General features: G+C 40.7%; 1 protein-coding gene and 1 long non-coding RNA gene across 2 annotated transcripts; both read right to left on the bottom strand.

Annotated features, from left to right (window-relative positions):
• Positions 1-293: 293 nt before the first annotated feature.
• Positions 294-13,217, bottom strand: SDCBP (syndecan binding protein). Its single transcript, XM_035124775.3, has 9 exons — positions 13,119-13,217; positions 8,204-8,269; positions 7,135-7,213; positions 6,121-6,230; positions 5,216-5,374; positions 4,195-4,370; positions 2,942-3,113; positions 1,461-1,552; positions 294-953 (listed from the first exon to the last, which is right to left on the bottom strand). Exons 2-9 carry the CDS (start codon positions 8,252-8,254, stop codon positions 899-901), a joined length of 894 nt encoding a protein of 297 aa, XP_034980666.2. The 5' UTR covers positions 8,255-8,269; positions 13,119-13,217; the 3' UTR covers positions 294-898.
• A 5,427-nt stretch (positions 13,218-18,644) lies between these two features.
• Positions 18,645-19,781, bottom strand: LOC148684851 (uncharacterized). The gene is made up of 2 exons (XR_015951504.1): positions 19,410-19,781; positions 18,645-18,858 (listed from the first exon to the last, which is right to left on the bottom strand). It is a non-coding gene; the product is annotated as an uncharacterized LOC148684851 (long non-coding RNA).
• Positions 19,782-24,995: the final 5,214 nt, after the last annotated feature.

Here is a 24,995-nt window from a genome sequence, read left to right as displayed (position 1 = left end):
AATGTAAACAACTTCAACCATTGTAGAAAGCTTTAGAGTCTTGAGCAGCAGCCTTCAAAGAATGTCAGTTGCCAAATAGCTGTACATAAACTAATAAAATTCAGAAAGGCAAGAAATTAAGGTAACACTCTCTCAAAACTAAAATGAATCATGTTACTGTACATACTGTTCCAAGCTAGGCTCCACACCTCAACATGACAGCTCACCCCCCCCCTTTCCACTACTAATTATTGGCTTTTGAAGGGGGAAAGAAATTTAGGGACCTTAATCAGTATAGTTAGAAAATGAAAACCTTGTTTTTCAGACTTTATTTCTGTTTAACATGGTTAAGGCAACATAATTTAAGCACATTAGAACAACTTGTAAAAGAGCAGCAGTAAGACAAAACCTAAATGCTCACCTGTGCTATTTAAAATGTCTATGGAATGATACGTTATGCTCAGTTTAACTGGCATGCTTTGTAAACATGGTTACTAAAATCAGCAGTTAACAAGCACTACAAGTCATAACTGTAAATATCCTTCCTAGCAGAAGGTAGTAGAAAAAACTAATTCGTCTGAAAAAGTACAAAGGGCAGCAATGTGCTTGGATCACAGATAGCAAAAGACACAAGATACATTAGTTTTCATTCCAATGGCTTATATAAAGTGTTGAATTAAACAGTATAACTCTATGAAAAAGTGTTATACTGGTTTTTGCCAGACAAGTATAAGGCTACAAAATTCAAAGTTTGAGCAAGGTTGGATTGTGACATTCCCAGCCATCATAATGTAAATACTCAAGGCAGTATATCTGCTTTGGGCTTAAAAAAAGGCTCATGTGCAGAACATAAAAGTTGCAGACTAAATAGCCCATGTTTAGCGGAGTTCTCATTACAGATGTACCCAAAAACAGATTTCTAGACTTCAGGGATGGTGTGATCCATCAGGTTTTTCATAATGCTTGAAGCCATCCTGAAAATAATAATGAATCTTTAACAATGTGTAAAAATCAGATTAATTGCAAAGCTGCAAAAGTATCACATCAAGGAGTGCAACACTTGATTCATTTGTTACAAGGCACAAGACGGTATGCTGTAAACTCAAAAGCTGAATGCAAACTTACTGCAGCAGCGTCTCAACCCATTTCCTGGCAGCAAAAGAAAAAAATAAAGTTCTACATTCCTTCACTCCTCGAATCAGTTTTAGTGCCAATAACACTTTAAAATCCATAGTGGTATGACGCATTTATAAGCTTCATTCTAAGCTGAAATTTGCTTTTTCGTTTTGAAATTTCAGGAAGCAGCTTGACAAGAATAGTTAAAGATTTTCAGACTCTCTGCCATTGTTAGCCACATTTGGAAAAGAGTTTAACACCACATGCATATTACATTTGTTGATATTTATTCTAAAGATGCTGCAAATGCCTATTATTTTAAGAGATTGTTAGTCTATTTAAATGGAGAAGTATTTTACACGTACCTCTTGATTATGTGTTCAAAAATTTGAGAAGGCATGATAGTGATGGTCACCACGTTTCCAGCTGATGTTAGTATGTCTGCAATTTGGGCATCCTATGAAGCAAGATAGAAAGTCATGAGCCATCTCCAACTCCTCGAAAGATTCCATCAACGGTGTCTCCGAAAAATTTTACACATCAATTGGGAAGACAGGCAAACTAATATCAGTGTACTGGAAGAAGCAAAGATCACCAGTGTTGAAGCAATGATTCTTCAACATCAGCTTCGTTGGACTGGTCATGTTGTGCGGATGCCTGATGATCGTCTTCCAAAGCAACTACTCTATTCCGAACTTAAAAATGGAAAGCGTAATGCTGGTGGTCAACAAAAGAGGTTTAAAGACTGCCTCAAGGCAAATCTTTAAAAATGTTGTATAAACACTGACAACTGGGAAACACTGGCCTGCGAGCGCTCCAGTTGGAGAACAGCCTTTACCAAAGGTGCCATGGGCTTTGAAGACACTCGAACTTAGGACACAAGGGAGAAACGTGCTAAGAGGAAGACACGCTTGGCAAATCTACACCGTGATCAACTCCCGCCCGGAAACCAATGTCCCCACTGTGCAAGGACGTGTGGATCCAGAATTGGCCTCCAGTCACTTACAGACTCATTGTTAAAACAGTATTTATGGAAAACAATCTTATTCGGTTACGAGTGGTTGCAGAAGAAGCAGCTTCCACAATAGTTTTAATTGTTATTAGCGGTCTTAAGCACTATTGAGGTGATAAATTATGTACACATATACAGGTAGAGCTGGACTGGGGAATGTGTAACTCTCTTGATGTTGCTAGACTACAACTCCCAATACCACTAGCTATACCATCTGGGGCTGATGGGAGTCCTACATCATCTGGAGGGCCATAGGTTCCCCATTGCCTGAGGTAGTAGTGTAAACAGCCCCTTTCATAAAAAGCTGGACTATATTCTGGAATGTAGTTTGCTAAATTAAATGTCTAAGCTCTCAATTTATCACCTACAGCAGACCCACAGCTGCCATCATTGCCTTTATACTACATGCTACTGGTTCTTCCAAGCAGCAGAACAACTAGTAAGACAAAAATTATGTGTTAATGTCACTAAGAATGTACAATTCTGTTTAACTTCCTTTCTCTAGCCTGAGGAACCAGCAACCTTTTTGAAAGAAGAGAGCCTGATCTATGCAACTCTAGCAGCAAGAATACTTTGTGGGGCAAAAGGATCAGGATGTTTTAGCTGCTGTTGAATCTTTCTTCCCCAAAGAACCATGGAAGGTGGTTGAAGGTGCAATGGCCCCTGACAACACACTCCCAGGGACCACAGGATTGCAGGTCCTATTTTCTACCAATCAAATAAATTTATATGAACAAGCTTTTGCATGTGTCTTCTGCCCATTTATAACAATATCGCTTCCACTTTTCAGAATGCATTACTTGCCGAGTGTGTGTTATCTTGCTTGTTACTCACCTTCAGGCCAATTACATTCTGACCATTTATTTCACAGATGTTGTGTTCTGTCAGAAGTCCATTTCTAGCAGCAGAGCTGTCCTTTGCTATTGAAGTTATCTTTCCATTTTTGAATATAAAGCCAACATACCCAGTACTATCCTTGTGCATGGTAATAGTTCGCTCAAAAGGCCTGTAAGAGAAACGTTCAATTTATTGTTTGGAGTATTTACTTAATGTCCTACATCACTAACCTGTATCCAAAGGTATTAGGCTGTGTACACTTCCCAATTTTACGATTCTGATTCTATGACATGGCAGTTTAAAGTAGACTCAATACATCCCATGTGTACATGCCTTGTGTGTCATCCATGTGACACTGTCATCATCCAAGCAACATCCTAATTAATCTGGATTCTCCCAGTCTATAATTAATATATACAGTGGTACCTTGGTTCTCAAATTAGTTCTCGAAGAAATCGGCTCCCAAACGCTGCGAACAGGGAAGTAAGTGTTCCGGTTTGCGAACGTTTTTCAGAAGCCGAACATCCAATGTGGCTTCCACTTGAGTGGAGGAATCGGAAGTTGCATCTTGGTTTGCGAATGGTTTCAGGAGTTGAATGGACTCCCACAACGGATTAAGTTCGAGAACCAAGATACCACTGTAATCCAATGTATAATCCAGACATAGTGAAGCACATTGGGCAGCTGGGCTTTTTCGTATGTGGTGTGTGTGTGCTATTCTGCTAGGTGCTATCTATCGCCGCACGTCCTACTTCTGTAAGCAAGGCACTACTTGGTAGGCTGCTAGCAGAGCCAGGCATGACCCATAAATTAAAAAAAAACAATAGTTTTATCAGATGTTTTGTGCATGTCTGGTATATTGGAAATAAAATTGGCCGAATGCACAGGGAACCAAATATCTGAAAAAATGCCCACAATGGACCTGAGTTTTCTGGAACTCAGGGAGGGTGGGTAAATATTAATTTAGGGGAGGAGACAACACATAGCGCAAATCCCATCAAGCACCAGTCACTTTTGTGGACTGGAAAGCACTTGGGCAGATGAACATGTACATAGAAAAATCAGACCTTTGTGACCCATGGGCATATTAACAATCCTTTGTGTGCACAACCTTAGGCCCTGATCTTAAGGAAACTGAGGTTTTAAAAAACAAAACAAAAACCCAACACATTCAACTTCTAGGCACTCCTTAACAACTATGAAACCCCAAAGACATCTAAGAAGGTATGTAACATTTCTGGAGGGTTTACCTGTCACGGATGATCATTGAAATTCTCTCTCCAGGTGCTTGCTTCAGAATTTTGTGGGCTTTATCAGAGCTCCAACCTGCACAGTTTTCACCGCTAATTTGCAGAACCTGGTCCCCAAACCGCAGGCCAACTAGTGATGATGGAGAGTTGGCCTGAACCAACTGGACAAAAATACCCTAAACACAAAGGTACATCCACATATGAAAGTAAATTAACAACCAGTGCATTTAGAGAAAACATGCAAGAGAAGCACAGTGAAAAACGCAGAACACGTGCATCACATACACATTTGGCAACAGCTACCATTAAAAAGGGGGTGGGGTAGTTTTGGTTTAAATTAAAATGCACGTACATTTCCTTTTACTCTAGAAATTATTAATTAATAGACAAGATATCCAGCCAATATTAGACTCTCAAGAAAGTTGAATAAGCTACAAAGTTGATTATCTGTGGAAGGGCTCCATTTAAGAATGCCAATGATTTTTGGCATGCTTGCTGAGGCTGATGGGAGTTGAAGTTCAGCAACATGTTGACAGCCACATGCAGACAGCTTTCCACACCTGCCATATACTTTCAGCACAGCATTATGAGTATGTATTAAATTAGGAATCGTTCACCTGGCAAGTATTTGTGCATGGCTTCAGTTGACAGGGCTCATTATGTGAATCTTACCCTGTATGTTTTGCTTAAAATCTGTTTTCCTACATGCTCATGTTGAGAAATGATCCAAATATGATGAATATCCACACTGTATTTTGATTATTTTTAATGCTTTGATTTTTAAATGAAAGTGTTTTATTATATTCTTACTTGCACATCTGTACAATATTTTATATGATTAACAGTTTTAACATGACCAAATAGAGAAATAAAAATAAACATTTAGTGAAACATGCAGATTCAGCCATAAAATTAACATCTGAATTAGCAATTATATAGCAGCTTGACTGTGTTCAGCTCTAGATAGCTGAAATTAATGGGTCACTTTTTATTTTTAAAAAATCAGATTTATCATACATACATTGTCCACTGATTTAAGACGAAGTCCAATTTTTCCATCCTGATCTTTACACAGTATTACTTCACGGATTCCTTGCTTAATTTCCGCTCTGCGAACTCCAACATCATTTCCAGTTACTGGAGCCACCATGTAATTCATTGCAGAAGGGCTTGCAACAAGCTGAGAATTAGAAGACCTTAAAATAAGTAGACCGTACAAACTGGCAGAATCAAGTCTCATTTATAGGCCGTTTCTTTAAATGGGACAAACCCATGAGTGACTTCAGGACAACAATTTTGTGTGTTATAAAAGTTATATTATTTTAGAATCCTTAGGATCACAGGTATTGATGGGAGCTTGTTTAGTCATTTAGTCGTGTCCGACTCTTCGTGACCCCATGATGGGAGCAGAATCCATCAAACTGGGTTTCCAAGGCAGACTCATTTGATGCACACCAACCTACAGATTGGGGGTTGATTTCAAAGTTGTTGGATTCCTTCAGCCCTAAAGCAAACTGGGAAATAATTCACTGCAACTAAAAGCAAACAAAATATCCCCCACCTCTCCACTTTCCTCAAAGCTCTGGGTGATGACTCAAGTCAGTTTGGTTTAGTTTCTCAGAAAAGCTGGGTAAATCTGGTGAGTGTGTTTGCTTGGTTTTTTTAAAATGTTGCAACAGTGCTTCTTGGAAGGTTTGAAGCTCCCTGCTATGACTTATTAAGGGCACAATCTGACTCAGGACTTGAATCACCCCAATTTGTATCATTTGGGGTACAGAGAGGATTGCACACCCCTAATATTTCAGATCTTACTTTTATAATGTTCTAAATATGGAGAAGATTGAAATTTTAAAAAAACCCAAAGAAGATGCATCTTTTCTTTTATTTAAACAAAACACAAGGAAACCTAAATTAGTTGATACTTACCCCCTGAGAATTTACAGCAGGCACCATTGCCATGTTTCTTTGTATCTCTTCTTCATTTAGGCTTAGACCCATATAGTGGGCAAGTTCAGGATACAGTTTGGGATACAAGTCTATAGAACGTAAACAAAAACAATGTTAAACTATTACTATTATTTAGAGCCTATTATTTACAGGTGAGAAGTATCAGACTGGAGCAATCCTATCCTCCCCTAGAACATGCTGACAGTTATCACTGCACTTGGAGCTACTGGATTTACATATTGAAAGCTTATTAGGATCACTGACCATCAACTCTCAATTAGAAAATCCACATAAGGATTTTACAAGGTGGCCCGAGGACTGCCTTTAAAGAAAAAAACCTTTTAAAAAAAGTTAACAGCTGCTTCAAGCGGCCACAAAGCACAGCTGATGCCAGATATGTTGAAAATAGGGTTTCATATGCCACTGGGAGCAGTGACATACCTTCCCTCCCAGGAACAGCATATGCAAAAAAAACACGTTGCCCTGTCATCACATCCCAATGCTCCTGGGGCAGCAGCAGCTAGACTTTCTAGCCACTTGGAAAGGGTATTATAGGTAAGAAGAAGACAACAACATTCATTAGAAGGCAGTTCTCAGGCTGCTTCATAAGTACTTTTAAATAATATTGTGCAGGGTTAACCCCCCCAAAAAAATAATAATTTCACACATTTAATGCAGGAGCAGGATGGAACAGAAATCCTTATGTACACATGCAAAAGTAACTCAAACAGATTTAGACCGACTCATCCATCCCTACAAGCCCCCAACTCCATTTAATTCTCTTTAAAGCAGTTATCTTTATACAGCCTATCCTTATCATTTCCAGAGATCAATAAAAACCTCTCACTTCAAATCAGTGAAATAAATAGTGCCAAGCCTTTGTTTAGCTAGAACTTGTGTTATGTCTACTGACTTTTGTTAAGGTGGTATTTTTTGTGCAATACATATTTAGCTTCGGCTACCTCGTATTTTCTTAGCACTAAAGTAACTTACTTCCATGTTGAAGGGTGGGTGCTGAGGCTTCAGATAAAATTGCTGGATTGGCTGGGTTTGAAGCAAAAGATGTCTGTGCCTGCACAGGAAGATGAAGTAAAAAACACTTTACAAAGTTTATAAATAGATATAATTCTATAATACAAGAGGCATGTGGGTTGCATAGCCAAAAACTTTTAATTATGCCTTTAGGTTACATAAATACTGTATATCTTTAGTTACAAACCAGTATGTTCCAGTTGTTAAGAGTAACAAGTTACATTACGATGTTTGCTTGCTCACAAAACTATGTGAATTTCAAAATGAGGAACTTATTTTCAAAACAATTTTCTAACATGCTTAGGATTAACTTTGTTTGAGAAGTGGCACTTAATAATGCTGGAGGAAACACATGCCTTATTCTATAATAGCTACTTTTATCAAAAGCAAACACATATTGAATGTGTACTACAAATACTTCTAGTCGTTATCCTTTGCTTTACTTTTGAGTTTCCATAATACAAATTTGGAAATTTATCTGATAAATAAAAACAGATCAGGCTCTAAAGAACTATACTAAAGAATTAGTTGGGACCCATTCAAATAGTGCAGGCACGTCCAACAGGTAGATCATGATCTACCGGTAGATCACTGGATGTCTGTGGTAGATCACTGATAGATCACTGGCTCTCCCCTCAGAAGCTCAACAACTTTGAGCCAAAACCCTAAAAAACTGGGACTTTCCTTCTCCCTAAAAAAAGCTCAACAACTCTGAGCTGACCCCCCCAAAAAAAAACAGGGGTAGATCACTGCCAGATTTTAATTCAGAAAGTAGATAACAGCCTCTTGGGAGTTGACCACATATATATACTTGGAGAGGCCTAAACTGTCAGAGTTCACACTTAGTATAATTATTATAACAGCAGAAACTATGCACATAATTAAAGATAATCTTTATACAAGAATATATATTTTATGTGCTGGTCTAGAATATACAGAAAGACGTTTTTCAGAAATAGAATTTTCAAATGGTTACTGTTTTGACCTTCAGCAAACATTGGTTTCCCCCATAAAATATACTTTGACATACCTGAATTACTTTGTCCACCTTCAAATCCTCCAGGGAAGGGTACAGCGACATTTTCACAGAATTAGCCTGAAAGAAATAAAGCAAAAAGTCTTAAAATGAACGAGCAAGTAGCACTTATATATATTTTGGGTACAGAATTGCCTAGCATAGCTTTAAAAATGTTTTTAATCCCTCAGAAATTTTTACTTGATGCTGAAAAAACTAACTTTTTTCAAGTCATATCTGTGCACCATGTAAATTACAGCACAATTCCATGCAAACTTACTCAAAAGCATGTTCAGCAATATGCAACAGGTCTTACTAGCAGGTAAACATCAATATGATTGCACTGTTACCTATGCTTTACAGCACAAGGAACTTGCATGGCACCCAAGACAGTCTTGACAGACACAGGGGAAAGATTAACCTTTCCATTCCTTGCAATACCCTCTTATGCTGTCTCTATGCATACCAATGTCCTTTCACACTGACAGAAGTATGGAGAAAGTAAGGCTCTCTTGTATCTATTGGGATTCCTTCACATGCATGCTTTGCACCTGCGCCTGAGAAAATTGAGCCTCAGTTTTTTAAATATATGTTAGTTATCCTATCCTAGAATGCACATCACCTAGAAACCTGTCATGTAAGTCATGCACTTTCCATTACAATATCTAATGCAAATATGTAGATCTGCAGCAGTCCAACAGAAATCAGATGTCCTGAGTGCTAGTCACTATTTGTAGGCACAAATGTATCTTGCAGAAATCTTTTCAGTTGTAATTTATGAAAGAGTACTGAAAGAGCATTGGGGAGGCTGAAATTTGTTCTTAAACACTATTTTACAGTTCAGGTTGTTATCTTTTCCCATCCATCCCACAAGAAGGGAATATTTGATTGCATATTGGAATCCTCACTTTCTGAATACAGTAGTAGCAAAGGCAGTCAATCTGAGCTACAAATGAATCCATGTTTTTACTGAGTTAATTTTACAGATTCCCTCCTCTCCATTTTTTCATCCGATACAAACTGACTGCACTGGGAGTCAAAGGGACAGTATAATAGAGGTGAACTAATAATTCTAAAACCTTTCATGGGGGAACCATGTGTTGAGATTCCTGCATTGAAGGGGGTTCGACCATCTGGATCCAACTCTACAATTCTATGATTCTATTATTCTCTCTTTCTACTTTTCTACTCTTTTCTACGCTTTCCTGGATAAGTTTTCCAACCATTTATTAGGAAGTATTATTCCTCCCCCTTCCCTATTAGGCTGGATCAAAAAGAGAGTTGCCTTCAACATGCCCCAGGATATGGATCAACAATCTACAAATATTGGTTTGGTTTAATTAACCTTACTAACAACTTATGTTTGAAAAGAAACACAAAAAATACACACTAAAAGCCAAGCTTCTAAAATAGTTCAGGATTTGCGTGTAACCTAGGAGATAATTAGCCAGTGGATAAATGCTTGGATCATGTGCATGCTCAACCCTCCTCCCCCACAAGAGACCTTGGAAGTTGTTTAAAAACACAATATTAGAAGCTCAATATTAGAAGCTGCAAATCAGGAAATGTACCACAAGGACCAAGAGGATACCAGCATGCTTAGAGACAAAAAGGCTTCCTTCAAAAAATGGTCTTGTCCAAATGAAGAGAACAAGAAGGAACACAAACTTTGACCAAAAAAAGTGCAAGCAGACAAAAAGTTCTTAAAATATATTAGTAGAAGGAGACAGGTGAATGAACAGTCTATATTAGTAGTAGGAGACAGTGCTACAGAAGGATAATAAGATTGCAGAGCAGCTGAATGAACTCTCTGCATCTGTTTTCACAATGCTAGACATACGACAGATCCCAGTGCCTGAACTAACCTTTACTGAAGGAAAGTCTGAGGAACTGAGCAGATAATGGTGACGAGAGATGTTCTCGACCTTACTGACACAATAAAAAGTGACAAATTGCTGGGTCTGGATGGCATCCTACCAAGAGTTCTCAAATAACTCAACTGTGAAATTGCTGATTTTCTAACAAATGTAATTTATTCCTCAGATCAGCCTCCATTCCTGAGGACTGTAGTCAATGTAACACTTTTTTAAAAAAACACCAGACTGGGCAGGAAGAGAGGATCCTAGAAATTAAAAGCTAGCTAGCTTAACGTCTGTCCAAAAAAAAAACTGGTGGAAAGATAAAATAACCAAGCATGTAGAAGAACAAACCTTACAAAGCCAGCATGGCTTTTCCAAGGGTGAGTCCTGTCTAACATATGACAATTCTTTGAGAGCGTCAACAAGCAAGTAGAGGTGATCTGGTTGACATTGTGTACTTGGACTTTCAAAATGCTTTTGACAAGTTATCTCACCAAATATTCCTGGGTAACCTTAACAGTTGTTTAATAGAAGGAGAGGTCATCTTGTGGATCAATAATTGGTTAAGTAGCAGGAACCAAAGAGTAGGAATAAATGAAGAATTCTCCAAATGGAGAAGTGTAGAAAGTGGGAGTCCTTCAAGGGTCAGTATTGGGACGTATGCTTTTTAATTTATTCATAAACAATTTAGGGTAAGGAGTGAGCAACCCAGTGGCCAAGTCTGCTGATAACACTGAATTGTTCAGGGTTGTTAAAACAAAAAGACATCCTGAAGATCTCAAAAGAGAATCTCTCCAAACTAAATGAATGATCAGTAAAATAGGAAATTCAATTCAATGTAAACAAGTGTAAAGTGTCAGGGTAAAAAACCTTAAGTTTCACATGGGGTCTGAACTGGCAGTGACTGATTAGGAACAAGAGAGTTGGAAAAGGTTCAGAAAAGAGCAACCAAAATGATCAAGAAGGTGGAGTGACTCCCCTATGATAAATGGTTGCAGCATTCGGGACATTTTAGAGAAAGGTTGAGCAAGAAATTACATGAGAGAGATGTTTATAAAAAAAATATGTATGGTATGGAGAAAGTGAATGCAGAAAATGTTTCCTCTTTCTCTCATATCACAAGAGTGCATGCACATTCATCAATGCTGAATACTGAAAGATTATGGAACTTGCTCCCACCACAAGAGACAGTAATGCCCACCAACTTGGATGATTTTAAAAAGATTGGACAAATTCATGAAGAATAAGATTACCAATGGCTACAAGCCATGATAGCCATGCTCTGCCTCCAAAGTCGGAGGCAGTGATGTTTCTGAATATCAGTTGCTACAGGAAGGGAGAATGCTCTTGTGCCCAGGTGCTGCTTGCAGGTTTCCCACAGGCATTTGGTTGGCTGCTGTGAGAGCAGGATGCTGGATTTCACATATTTTTTAAAAAATGACTTAACAAATACAGCCAAAGTGTCAATTTATATTGAGGGAGAAAAAGTGGGGTTATGGGAAGGAGAAAAGTCTGCCAAAATATGAAGTACAACTTCATTCAAAAAGACTGTGTGTGTATTTCTTCTAAGTATACATTTGGAACGGACAGCACAGATCCTCTAAAGCTGCAATCCTGAACACACATACTAGAAAGTTAGCCTAATTGAAAACACACTTCCACATACAGGACTGTGTTAGATAGAATTCAAAAAGAAAACAATTCCCATTCATTTTTCCAGAGGGGTAGTTGTGTTAGGCTGCTCCAGGAAACCCAACAAGGAGTCTCGTGGCAATCAAATGTATTATGGCCTAAGCTTTTGTGGACTACAGTCCATCTCATCAGAATGCAACATCCACTAAATTCAACATCTCTGATAAAATGGCCTGTGGCTCAAGAAAGCTTATGCCACAATAAAATCTGTTAAGTTTTCAAAGTGTCTCAAGACTTTGTTTTGTTGTCATCGTTGTCATATCTGTGTGAGGTAAACACATGCAGATGAAGAACAAGGTAGGTATTAAATACTGTAACACGAAATAAAGGTTAGATGGATCCCTGTAGGGTTTGAAAAATTTCTACAACACTGTAAATACCAAAGATCCCGACTTTCAGAGGATGTAAATCACATGAGTGGAAAGAGCGCTGCGCCACTCACAGAAATAGGACTACATACTTCCTTCTCCCACCTTTAAAGTAAACAGTCTACGTAACAGGTAGGTGGCTGTGTTGATCTGACGTAGTCCAAACAAAATAAAAAAAATTCTTCCAGTAGCACCTTAAGAGACCAACTGTTTGTCATTGATATGAGCTTTCGTGTTGGTCTCTGAGGTGCTACTGGAAGAAATTTTTTTTTATTTTGCTTAGTCTACGTAACGTAACGAAACCGAAACGACCCGAGTCTTGCTTCCTCCGCCAACCTCAACTTCGCTCTTTGAGCCAAAAGACAACACTCCCCGTCCCCGCGCTAAACCCCTTTATTGGCCCGACTCCTCACCTCCTATTCCAACCTTGTTCCCCGCCCCTCGATGGAGACGGAGATCCGCGTGGGCCGCCCGCCCTCCTTCCCTCCCACGGCAACGCCGATCAAAAGCCCGGGAGCCCCGGCCAAGCTGCTGCTGCTCCCCCTTCGCCCTCGCGAGAGTCGGGGGGGGGGGAAGGGGCTCAGAGCCGCTTCTGACGAGGCTTCCCGCCCTGCCACCCCCGCCGTTAAAGGGGGGGGCGCAAAGCACCCGCGCAGAAACCAGGGGCGTCGCCCCGCTACTTCTCGCCTCCCGAAGCCCTTTTTCTGACCCGAGGCGGGCCTCTGAGCATACGGAGAGAGCGCTCCCCAAGGCCCGGCCCGCTCAGCCGGAGCCAGAGGGGGAGAGGAGAGGGGGGTGTTTCCGTCTCAGGCGGGCCTGGCCGAAGCCCCCGCGCCGCTTTACCGAGGGAGGGAGACGCTGCTGCCCCCTCAACGCCATTCAGGGCCGTCCCCGGCCCAGCCGCCAAGGAAGAACAGAGGGCCCGGCCCAGCCTGCTTCAGGCCTCTCGCCCGCCCGCCCCACTTCTCCCCCGTCCTCCCCCGACGGTGCCCTAAAAGGCGAGAGGCTCACCGAACAAGTCGAGGGCGACGGCTTCAATTCCCGGACCGTTAAGCGCAAGGCTGGCTGTAAGGCGGAGGCTCTTGCTTCAGCTCCTGGCGTTTCCTCTATGAAGAGGCGGCGTCGGCGTCGGACGAAACACAAGCCAGCTGGCGGAGAGTCTTGCGCGCATGCGCCACCAGCGGCGGGAGTGGGGCGGGCAGGTTAGAGTCACGCTGGTGGTTGTCTTAGGCAGGCTTGTTTGATCAGGCCTGCTCGGCTCACCCCCCCCCCCCCCCAGCACAAGTCAGCTATCTCAAAGCACGGGGCTTGCTTTGTGTACGTGTGTTAAGGCAAGGCTGGCCCAAGACATTTTGGCACTTGAGGCGGACCCCACAATTGCTGCTCCATCCCCAGGAGGGAAGAAGGGGGGAGGCAAGATCTAAATCAGGAACAAGGCAGGAAGGAATGCTGACATTGGGACCTGCTGTCCCCTGTGGATACAGCTGCCTGAGGCAGTCACCTCAACTTGTCTCATGGGTGGCCTGGAATAAAGATCTACATCAAGATCTGCTGCCCCCTGTCAATCCTGCTGCCTGAGGCAGCTGCCTCAACTTGTCTCATGGGTGGGCTGGCCCTGTGTTAATGTCTAGCTGCCAATGGAGTGCTCAGCTCTTTCATACACATAGGTCATAAAGGTGTACATGGACATAAAGAAAGGGGAGACCTTATAGCAACATTGGTCTGTGAATCACATTAATATATTTTGAACAGCATTTATCTTTGGCAAGTTCACTCACTAGAAAAATAATGGGACTTGGGTTTTGCAATTTCCCCTAAGTTCTATAAACCAGTCTCATGACAAGCGGCAAAGTTCCTCAAATTTCATGTCTGTTATGAATCATTCAAATAAGAACTTTCATAATAGCAGCTGATTACTAAAGGTCACGGATTTGTAAAAGCAACCCACTGTTGATGCCAGTTTAACTTCACAGTATAATTCTTTTTCACACATAAAACAAAAATTGATTTCATACTTACAATACTGTACTGCATCTCAATTTACTACCAGGCCAAGTTTACAATTTTGTTATTGACTTTTACTGCCCTAAACCAGTTATTTTCAACCTGTGTGCCATGGCACCCTGGGGTGCCTTGAATGATGATCAGGGGTGCCAAGAGCAACACTGTCCTCTGTCCCTCTTTCCTTACCCGCCTCCTCTGACACTCCCTTGCATCTCTGCCTCCCAAAGGCTTGCACAGCTGTTTATTGCATCAGCCCTGGCTATAAGCTCCTCAGGTGAATGGTGCCTCTGAGAGCTACCTCTCTTTGGGGTGACGGAGGGGGAGCAGCTCAGAGACCAGGGATGGCAGCAGCTGCTGCCTGGAGGACTCCTAAGGAGAAGAGAGAGGAGGCTGAGGGAAGACTCCGCAAGGGAGGGTCTTTGAAAAGGGTGAGAGGCTGCCAGCTCTGCAGGCAAGGGATGACATAACTGGGCTCCGGAATCCCACAGACGTGCCACAGAAAGAAATGTAGTTGGTTAAGGGATCCATGGATTCAAAAAATGTTGAAAACCTCTGCCCTAAACAACTTGGGCCCCTCCCTGATATATCTTTCCGTTTATTAAGTTATTTGGATGAGGCCTCCTGTTGTGTTGCAGATTGCTGATGTTCATATTGAGCAGGGTCTTCTCTGAGTTGTTGCCCAGCTTGTAGAATCCTCTCCTTTTGGAAAGAAGATAAGCACCAGCTTGCTAAAAAAATAAAAAATACTTATTGGCCCAAGCATTTGATGGTTGTTGGTTATTGTAGATACTGCTGTCCTCTGGATTTAATGGCAGATTCTATTTAATTTGTTCTGTATTATTCATAGAATCAATTTAATGAAAGGTGCTATAGAGGTGTCTTCAATAAATAAATAAATAAATAAACCTCCTTCATGATCAAATTATATCACAGTTCTGGGGCACCAATGTTCTTGTGCAGGAGATATCAATTGTATTTGATGGGGAAGTGATGATATTAAATTTTGAGGGTCAGGAGAAAATGTGATTTATGTCAATCCATTACTGGATATTGCAGTCAGAATTATATTTTTCTTAGAAGAATCTGGATTTTTCTTACAAAAACTGAAGTCTGGGTTGTACCCATTGAAATTGTTCCAGCAGTGCAGTGACTCCCATCTACGCAATGGGGCTTTCTCTCCCTTTTCTCTCCCTGTGCACTTCCCAATTGAATTGCCATTGCACAGGCGGAAGTCCTTGTGCTGATGGGGTGACTTTGCTGGATACTGCACTATTTCATTATGACAGCCTTACTGGTGACTCATCCTGAGAACAAGCTCGCCTGCCTTCAGTACTGTACTTAAAACTGTATATCTAAACATCTTTCTTGTCCTTCAGAAACCTCTGACACAGTGTATCTCTGTCACACTAGAAACTGTAGTGTTCATCATCATCATCATCATCATGATAAAAATCTGAACTAATCTGTTGGGAATGTTTGGTCAGAAAGAATTTGGCATTTACATGCTCTTCAATTCTATTAAGTCTTGTGGAATTCAATTTTATTACATACTGGTATTTTCTTTCTCCTTTATTGTGTCCTGTCACCCCTTTTCTTTCCCTCCGATTCTGAAACTAGTTTTCTTTACTTAAGAAATTCCTGATGTTTCTATTTCCATTCCCATTATTTAAAAATGCATTCTGTTAAATATTTTACACCATTGAGTTTGCAGCTCGAGTGAACCACAGACACATTGTAACATTTGTGGTTTGAGAATGTCACATTTGAACTATTCTACCACCACAAAAGTGAATTCAGGACACTTGTAGATGGTTTATTTTTAAAAGTCTGTTCAGTAAACCCACAGTCTGAGGGAGGGGAGGCTTGCGTAAATATTTATTAAATGATTTTAGCTACATCCTAAATTTATAGATGTGTTATATATATAAACAAAATGCAAATGAGGTGGGCAACAAAAGCCTGCTGTTTCTTGTGAAAAATAACACAATATAACACACATGTATGCCATATATATAATTGCAGGCAAATCTCAATTTGCTAAATCCCAGGTTTTTTTTTCAATGAGACTTTCAGGTGTATGATTAGACTTTCAGTCTGAAGTTGGAAACACTGAAACAAAAACATCAAGGACAAATGCAAATAGGATCTACGCCAAACTTGTTTCTTCCCTATCTACCTGCAGGGACAGGGAGGCAACCTGAATATTAGAACTCATGCAAGCAACCCTAGATTCAATCACTGGCATCTCAGAGATCATACAGGCTTTCCCAAGGTGGCATCCTTGAGATGTTGGATTCGCCTGAGGTCCAGCCAGCATTGTCAATGGTCAGGCATGATGGGAGCTGGAGGCCACCAGCTTGGGGGAAGCAGGAAAGAGCTGGTTCTGAGACATTGGATTGCTTGCTCCTAGAGTAGGCAATACTGTGCTCAATGGCTAGATAGTCTGACTGCTATAAGGGACGTTTCGATGTTCTAGCTCAGGCATCCCCAAACTGCGGCCCTCCAGATGTTTTGGCCTACAACTCCCATGATCCCTAGCTAACAGGACCAATGGTAAGGGATGATGGGGATTGTAGTCCAAAACATCTGGAGGGCCGAAGTTTGGGGATGCCTGTTCTAGCTCCACTAACAGAACAAGTCTTCCCTGTCTGTTGCGGTGAGTCACAGAGAACCTAATTACTTGTGTTTTAGGCCTCACTAACCTATACAAAATACACTCAGCAGTAGGATAGCTTGTGCTTTTCTTAATTAGTTTCTGTTTCCATTAAATTGCTGCTAATGTTATTTTGGCCTGGCCTTAAGTGTACAAGGAAGTGTACAGGAAGAAACGTGAAAAAGTGGAGGAAGAAAAATGGCTGGAGGTAGAAGTTGCACTACCTTCCACTACCTTTTTCTTGCAATCATTTATCATGTAGGCTTTGAAAATATTTGCACAAGGACAGGTGACTTAGCAACCTGAGAGAAGTGTAAATACAGTGTTAAACAAAGAACAATGCTGTTGGATATTCATACACTGAAAAGGCTGAAAATAACTCTAGGCCTCTATAACTAAGAGACAATCCAGATAATGATTCTATGAAAAGAATTAGACCAAAGTATACAGTTCCTCAAGCTAGTTTACTCAGATGCTGTCCTAAAACTAGGCATTGTTAAAACTACTAATATTAAACAGGCACTCAACTAAATAGTCAAAATATTCTATTTATGAAGCAATAAAAAGAGTGATAATGCTGCCCATATATTATATGTGTATTATATGCGAGTGAAAGTTATTAGCAGTGGTGTGCGGTGAATTTTTTTGTAGGGGAACAGTTAGGGCCAGAGGCAGCACCTTGCAAGGCTGATTGAGTTGGGGGCAGACATTGCATGTGTGAGCATCACACCTCCCTCCCTAACATGGGCAGAAGCTTCCTGGGCTTTGGGAAGGAGGCAGCAGGCCTCTTGACAGGATGCTGAAGCTCTGCTGCCACTTCCCAAAGCCAGGTGGGGTTTGAGGATGTGGCAGGAGTGCTCTTGGACCCTTTAGGGGGCTAGCCTAGTGCCCCTAGTCCAGGGGACAGCAACCTTTTTCAGCTGTGGGCCGGTCCACCGTCCCTCAGACCATGTGGTCGGCCGGACTATATTTGGGGGGGGGGAATGAACGAATTCCTATGCCCCATAAATAACCCAGATATGCATTTTAAATAAAAGCACACATTCTACTCATGCAAAAACACGCTGATTCCCGGACCGCCCGCAGGCCGGATTTAGAAGGCGATTGGGCCGCATCTGGCCCATGGGCCTTAGATTGCCTACCCTTGCCCTAGTCCGTTGACCGCACACCACTGCCAATGATATTTGTTGTTGTGTCACATCACGCACTCCGTTGTGAATGAAATTTAGTGAAATATGCTATTATGCTTGTCAAAAAGCCAGAGTTCCATAAAGCAGCAGGTCAACTGCAGTGCGAAAGGAAAGTTAGCACAGAAGTATAATAAACAGTATCTATAAACAGGAAAACTAACCCAATATTCTCCATGTCGGAATGCACCCTCAGTTTTCATACTTCAAGAACATCAGAACAATGACTTCGTACAATTGCACCCATTCACTTCATTTCTTTTAGCCAATTGAAAATCAGGCTGCACCACATTCTATTTCAAGATGCCCTGGTCTTTTCCTTTTATTTTTTTTGAGAATGGATCCTCGCCCCCCTCAAATAGGGGTCTACTGTGATCTGACTTAGTACAGTGGTTGTGCCAGGAGAGGATGACAAGTGTGGCATGAAGATTCAAGGACAGTCAAAGAAACATTGAAATATATAGTATAGTAGAACAATATAAAAAATAAAAAAATTCCTTCAGTAGCACCTTAAATTTTTTTATTTTACTTCGATCCAGACCAACACGGCTACCTACCTGTAATATAAAAAATAATTATTGCAGAATACGGATAGATAGCTTTTCAAAATCAAGCACTGTTGTGAGTTGTTTTGTTTGTTTGTTTTGTTTTGTTTTGTTTCCCAATGTATTTCTTATAAAAAAAAATTCAGTGTGGCATGAGCAAATTTTTATTCTGAAAGTGTAGCCCAGAGAAAAAAGTTTGAAAACCACTGACTTGGTAGGATACAACATTTTAAAGTCCAGGGTTCCCAGAAATATCCATTTGGCTTGGTAAGTGAGCTCATTTGAGAAGAGAAGATCCTTTAGGCGTTTGCATCCCAGGCTGTGTAACGTTTGAAAGCTGAAAGCAATACCTTAAACTGGGCCTAGAAGCAAATTGGAAACCAAAGTAACTAGCACAAACTGGTTTGAATATGTGCCTGCATCGCAACACATTGGAAATGTGCAGCAGCACTCTGTTGCATTAGTCTTCAAAGACAGCTCCATGCAGAGTGAATTGTAGTGACCAAGTCTGGAATATACAGACACATGGACCAGTGTAACAAAGTTTGGCAGAGAGAAGGGGGGAGAGGGACTCATTCTTAGCCAAAGATGTAAGAAGATACACTTGGCAACAACATTGACTTTGTTTTCAATGCTCCTCCAGATTCTTTAGTTGATCAAGATCACAGAGATTCCATCAATCAGGTACATGCTTCTATCAGGTACATGACATTCCCTTACCCAGTGCTTCCCCCCACCCACCACTAGAAAAATAGATGCCGGTACTCACCATGAAGTTGTCACAGTAAATGCCACATTTGTTAAAAAGTGTGACATTTACTGTGACAACTTCATGGTGAGTGTGACAAAGAATAGGCGCTGGTACTGCGTACTTTTCAGTACCCCCTGGAAAAAGAACACACACTGCCCTTACCAGTATTTCCTCCATGTTGTCCATATCACATCCTAGTCTATTCTTCCTCATCCAATTGTCCACAGACTTCCAGCACTCGTTCAGGACTGAGATAGTTGCTCCTGGAGGCTTAGGGATGCTGTTTAACTTAAGAAAGAGGGTCAATTAAATTACTATAACCATAGCTGCACCTAACAGCCTGTGGACCTGTCTTTATGATGTTTATTACAGAGGAGCAATCATAGCTCATTTGTTCTGTGGCTTTCTCATCACCCACAAACTATATATACCGGTAGTAATGAATTGCAGTTGCAGTTTCCATCTGCCACACAGTAGAGAAATTACAGCATGTTGAGGAAAGAAAGGAAATGCACAGCCCGTCATGACAATGCACTTACTGCATCACTATAAAAAGAAACAGGAATTTGGACTGTCAGAGAAATCAAAGACAGGAAAGGCCTATCAGGAAGTGGGCAGAGAAACATGCTATTACAGTACTGTAACTAAAACCTCAAGTGGAATTTTACCTCAAGACACAGTAATGGGATTATGCAATCATTCTTCCCTGTCCCTTAACATTTTTGCTTGCATGTTTGAACTTCATGTTTATTGATCGACTGATTATTTTATATCTCACCAGTTCAGCTTCCAAAGATACTCAACATAGTATGATAAAAATTACTGGGCCAAGTATTAATTAGTTTCCTATTTAAGTAACCCGCCTAATCTATAATATAAGACTATAAGAACAACAACACTGCTTTTCCAGATCAGGTCATGGTAATGTAGCATTCTGCTTCCGTGAAAGTTCAGCAAGATACCCCTGGGCATCTGGAAGATATCAAGCAATGTTTCATGGCAGGCTGCAACAAAAATAAACTATATTTCCAAAACAGAAGCTGACTTTCATTTCATTGAAGATTGGCCATGAGAGTATGATGCAGGCATCCCCAAACTGCGGCCCTCCAGATGTTTTGGCCTACAACTCCCATGATCCCTAGCTAACAGGTCAGGGATGATGGGAACTGTAGTCCAAAACATCTGGAGGGCCGAAGTTTGGGGATGCCTGGTATGATGTAACACCATGAAACAAAAGACTACAGTGGGGTGTACATTAAAGACTAAATCAGCCCATGAAACTAAAGATGCTAGAAAAGCAGGGTATAAATATTTTAGAAAACAATAAATACTTTGACTTTTAACAATGCAGGATTAAACAGAACCAATACGGAATGGTGCACCTATCTATAATGACCTTGTGGACAGGGGGGAGGTTAGGTAAGTTTCAAACTCTGTGTTTGAGAAAGAGATGGGGCAGGGCACCAAGATATGGTTTGCCACAATGTTTGAACATAGCCATGGCTGAAAAAGAATAATAGAATCATAGACTTGTAGAGTTGAAAGGGACCACAAGGACCGTCTAGTCTAGTCCAACCTCCTGCAATGAAGGAATCTCTGAGGTTGAGAGTCTCATACTCTACCAACTGAGCTGTCCCAACCAAAATGTTTCTGTATTGGAACATTTTGGTCTTTCCAGTATTTTTGTTCCTTCCAACCTTCATTCTGTAAATGAAAACTATTGTGATACAACTTCGCTATTTACAGAGGCAGAGCAATTGTCCGTACACAGCATTAAAATTGAAAGCTATGGGCTAATTTGTTTCTATTAAAAGACATGGCTGGGTGCTTTTAAAGGGCTGTTTCAGACTTCTTGCTCCATCTGCTGGAGCAAGCACAACACAAGCAGTCACATATTGCAGTATGCAAAGTGGAAATCATAGAAATTAGAAAGTGATGCAACGCTGGGATTTCATTTCCTCCCCCCACCCCCGGCCACAGTGAATTTTGAATGCTTAATTATTAACTGCTGGAATTTTGTTCCTAAATCCTTTAGTGTTAAATTGTAAAGCATTTTCCTTCAATAGTTCCCTTTTGCTTGACACTGTGTACTTGCATACAGGAAATGCAACAGTGGTGTAAAGACCAAGAGACCAATAGCTGCTAGTGAAATAAAATTAATGATCATGATAGTTAGGCACACTTAGGGTTCCGCCTCCCTCTACTGGAAATCCTTTAATTATATTTTAGTATTATGGTGGCGCTGTGGTTAAACCACTGAGCCTAGGGCTTGCTGATCAGAAGGTCGGCGGTTCGAATCCCTGTGACGGGGTGAGCTCCCGTTGCTTGGTCCCAGCTCCTGCCAACCTAGCAGTTCGAAAGCATGTCAAAATGCAAGTAGATAAATAGGAACCGCTACAGCGGGAAGGTAAACAGCGTTTCCATGTGCTGCTCTGGTTTGCCAGAAGCGGCTTTGTCATGCCGGCCACATGACCTGGAAGCTATACGCCGGCTCCCTCGGCCAATAATGCGAGATGAGCGCGCAACCCCAGAGTCGGTCACGACTGGACCTAATGGTCAGGGGTCCCTTTACCTTTACCTTTATTATGGTGTGCTTGACATCTTCCCATTTTTTCCCATGCTCTTTGATGTATGTGTGTGTGTGACTGTTAATTGAAATTCCAAATTGATTTTTCAGCTCTCATAGAGAGAATTGCAGCGTTCCTTTACCTTGCTCTTTAATCTGCCAGTTGATTATATTACAGGAGGGGAACATGTGGAAATGTCTTTAAAATGTAGGTAAATAAAGTTGTGTTTAATTAGGCATCCATAGAAGGTACTTCCTTGTCAATTGTTATTTTCCTGCATTCGTTGCAAGCTTGTATTATTTATGTTTAGTGTTATGAGGGTTTTTTTTGGGGGGGGGGACAGTCTGGATGAAACTATGGGTCCCCTTTCAAATATTGTGATCTTGTATCTGTGAGGGTAGAATGTGTAATGTGAAGCTTGACAAGCCAATTCTGTTGTCAAGGGAATGGCTTTGACTGGCTAGTTAGCATATCCAAAGAAGTTGCTCTGTGTCATAGAACTAATGAGTTGGTCTTTCCTCCACTTCCCCTTACCTGCTTGCTACCGGTATGTAGATTGTAGAAGAACAATAGTGAGAGTTGAAAGCAGGCTGGAAGCTGGATACATAAAGACATGTATTGCTCTGTGCTGGAGTTTGGAGCTCTCCTGGAAAACTAAAGCAATATCAAGATCAAGGCGGAGGGGGGGGTATTTTACACTCAGGTTATGCCCTGAGTAAGTGCTTGAAACCCTAGAGTCTGTTGCTGCTTGGAGATTAGGGTTTCGTGTTACACTATATTTGAAAAGATTAATATGCTTGACTTACATAATGTGAATATTACTATATTACACACAATGATAAATAATAAAATGCTGCTTAATCAGATGCAAATTAGTTATTCTGTATTATTAATGGAAAATTAATTATGAAAAGTTAAAATCATTTAAAAATATAGGCCACACTTGGCAGATGGTGGTGTGTGTACAGTATTGGAAATTAAGAAATAGACTTCAAGTAAATGCTTCATTAGTATTCATTATCTCATTGAGGAAACATAGAAAATGCATTCGTAGAACCTAGAGGGGCCAGTTTGGAGGGGAAGAAGAATTAAACTTTAACTTTAACTTTGAAAGAACATTTTCAATATTCAAGATAGCTGTTCATTTACATAAAATAATGAAAGAAAAATATATGGGGATCTCTGGAAATTAATTTGGAAGAGGTACACATAATTCCTTTGTCTATAAAACTTTCACCTGTCCACCCTTTCCATACTACATTTAAGTCCTGATAAGGAATGTATATTATTTAAAATATAGAACAACAAAAACAATGACACATTTGGCTCATTGTCCTCATTTTCACCACATATATGTACCCTGTTCTCACTTATTAATCTCCACCCTACAATAAATATGGTATGTGTAATGTGTAAATCCTTGTATATATTTGATGAGTTTTAAAGTAGGAGTATAATATATGGCACTCTCCACCCGCCAGATGTTGCTGGACTCCAACTCCCATCAACTCTAAACACCATGGCCTATGGTAGAGGGTTATTTATTATTTTATGTATTATTACATTTATATTCCGTCTTTCATCCAAAAAGCTCAAGGTGGCTGATACGATTTCTTCCCCTCTCCATTTTATCCTCACAACAACCCTGCGAGGCAAGTTAGGCTGAGAAATTGTAACTATGGGTTTGTGGAAGTTGTGGTACAGCAACATAGGGAGGACACCCTGTTGGCTATACCTGGTCTATAGGCTGGAAGGATCATTCTCCAAATATATAATTGGGGACCATATATTTACAGATTACAGAGGTACCTCGGGTTACAGACGCTTCACATTACAGATGCTTCAGGTTACAGACTCCGCTAACCCAGAAATAGTACCTCGGATTAAGAACTTTGCTTCAGGATGAGAACAGAAATCGTGTGGCGGTAGCGGGAGGCCCCATTAGCTAAAGTGGTACCTCTGGTTAAGAACAGTTACAGGTTAAGAAAAGACCTCCAGAACGAATTAAGTTCTTAACCCGAGGTACCACTGTATATCTCTTCAACTGACCGTTTATGAAACCGTAACAATCTCATATACAGTGGAACCTCAGTTGCCATACGTAATCCGTTCTGGAAGACCATTTGACTTCCGAAATGTTCGACAATTGAGGATCAATGGGCTGGCTGCAAAGTCAATGGGAAAAAATGAAAAATGCACGTTGGAAAACGGAAGCAATTACCGTACTTCCAGGTTTTCGGCGTCCATTTTCGGCGTCCATTTATATATAAATGAAGAGATGGAGAGAAGGGAGATAAAGGCGAGGGGGAGTGCTACAAGCAGACACAAACATGGGAAAAAGGAACTGAGAAAGAATATTATTAATATTTATTTATTTAGCACAATTATCAGTCTTTGGCTGATTAACATCCTATACTCCTTTAAAGGTTCTAGTTACAGGTAGGTAGCCGTGTTGGTCTGGTATAGTTGAAACAAAATTTAAAAAATTCCTTCCAGTAGCACCTTAGAGACCAACTAAGTTTGTCATTGGTATGAGCTTTCGTGTGCATGCACACTTCTTCAGATGTTTGTGGGAGGGGGTTGGGGGTGAGGTGTTACTGATTTGTTTTGTTCTTATTCTTTTTATCGTGGATTTTGTGTTTTTATGCTGTGAACCACCCTGAGATCTACAGATGAAGGGCAATATACACATTTAAAATGAAATGAAATGAAATAATGTACATGGTACTTTACAAAGAATGCGAGTCTGTACTCAAAGTCAAAGGGGCTCACAATATCGAAAAAAGATGCATGTGAGACTACAGAGGAAGTGGGAAATGAAGGCAGACAAAGACAGGGGAATACTACTTGTTACTTAGGGTGCTGCTCCCAGCCGTGGACAATTGAGCAACACCCAATAATTGCTATTTAGCTTTAAGCAGAAAGTGGAGAAGCATTTCTGCTTCTAGAAATCTCTTTAGTCAACTGAAAATTTCTGCACCTAGGCTTGGATTTCTAAGGTCATCTTATTTTCCTAATAAGCACAGCTCCCCAGAAGCAAGCTTGTTGAAAGCCATTGAATGTCCCACAATATGTAGGGGAAATTGCAGTCAATTCTAACTATGCATAAGCGCTAGTTAGTGTATGAAGGGGTTAAGACTATATTTCTAGACTCAGCCAGGCCATGCCCCCTCTTCTCTGA

Source organism: Zootoca vivipara, chromosome 8 (genome assembly GCF_965207765.1).
Source record: "Zootoca vivipara chromosome 8, rZooViv2.hap1.1, whole genome shotgun sequence".
Taxonomy (NCBI): domain Eukaryota; kingdom Metazoa; phylum Chordata; class Lepidosauria; order Squamata; family Lacertidae; genus Zootoca; species Zootoca vivipara.
Note: the sequence above shows the minus strand (reverse complement) of the source record. Positions and strands in the feature narration are given on the sequence as shown.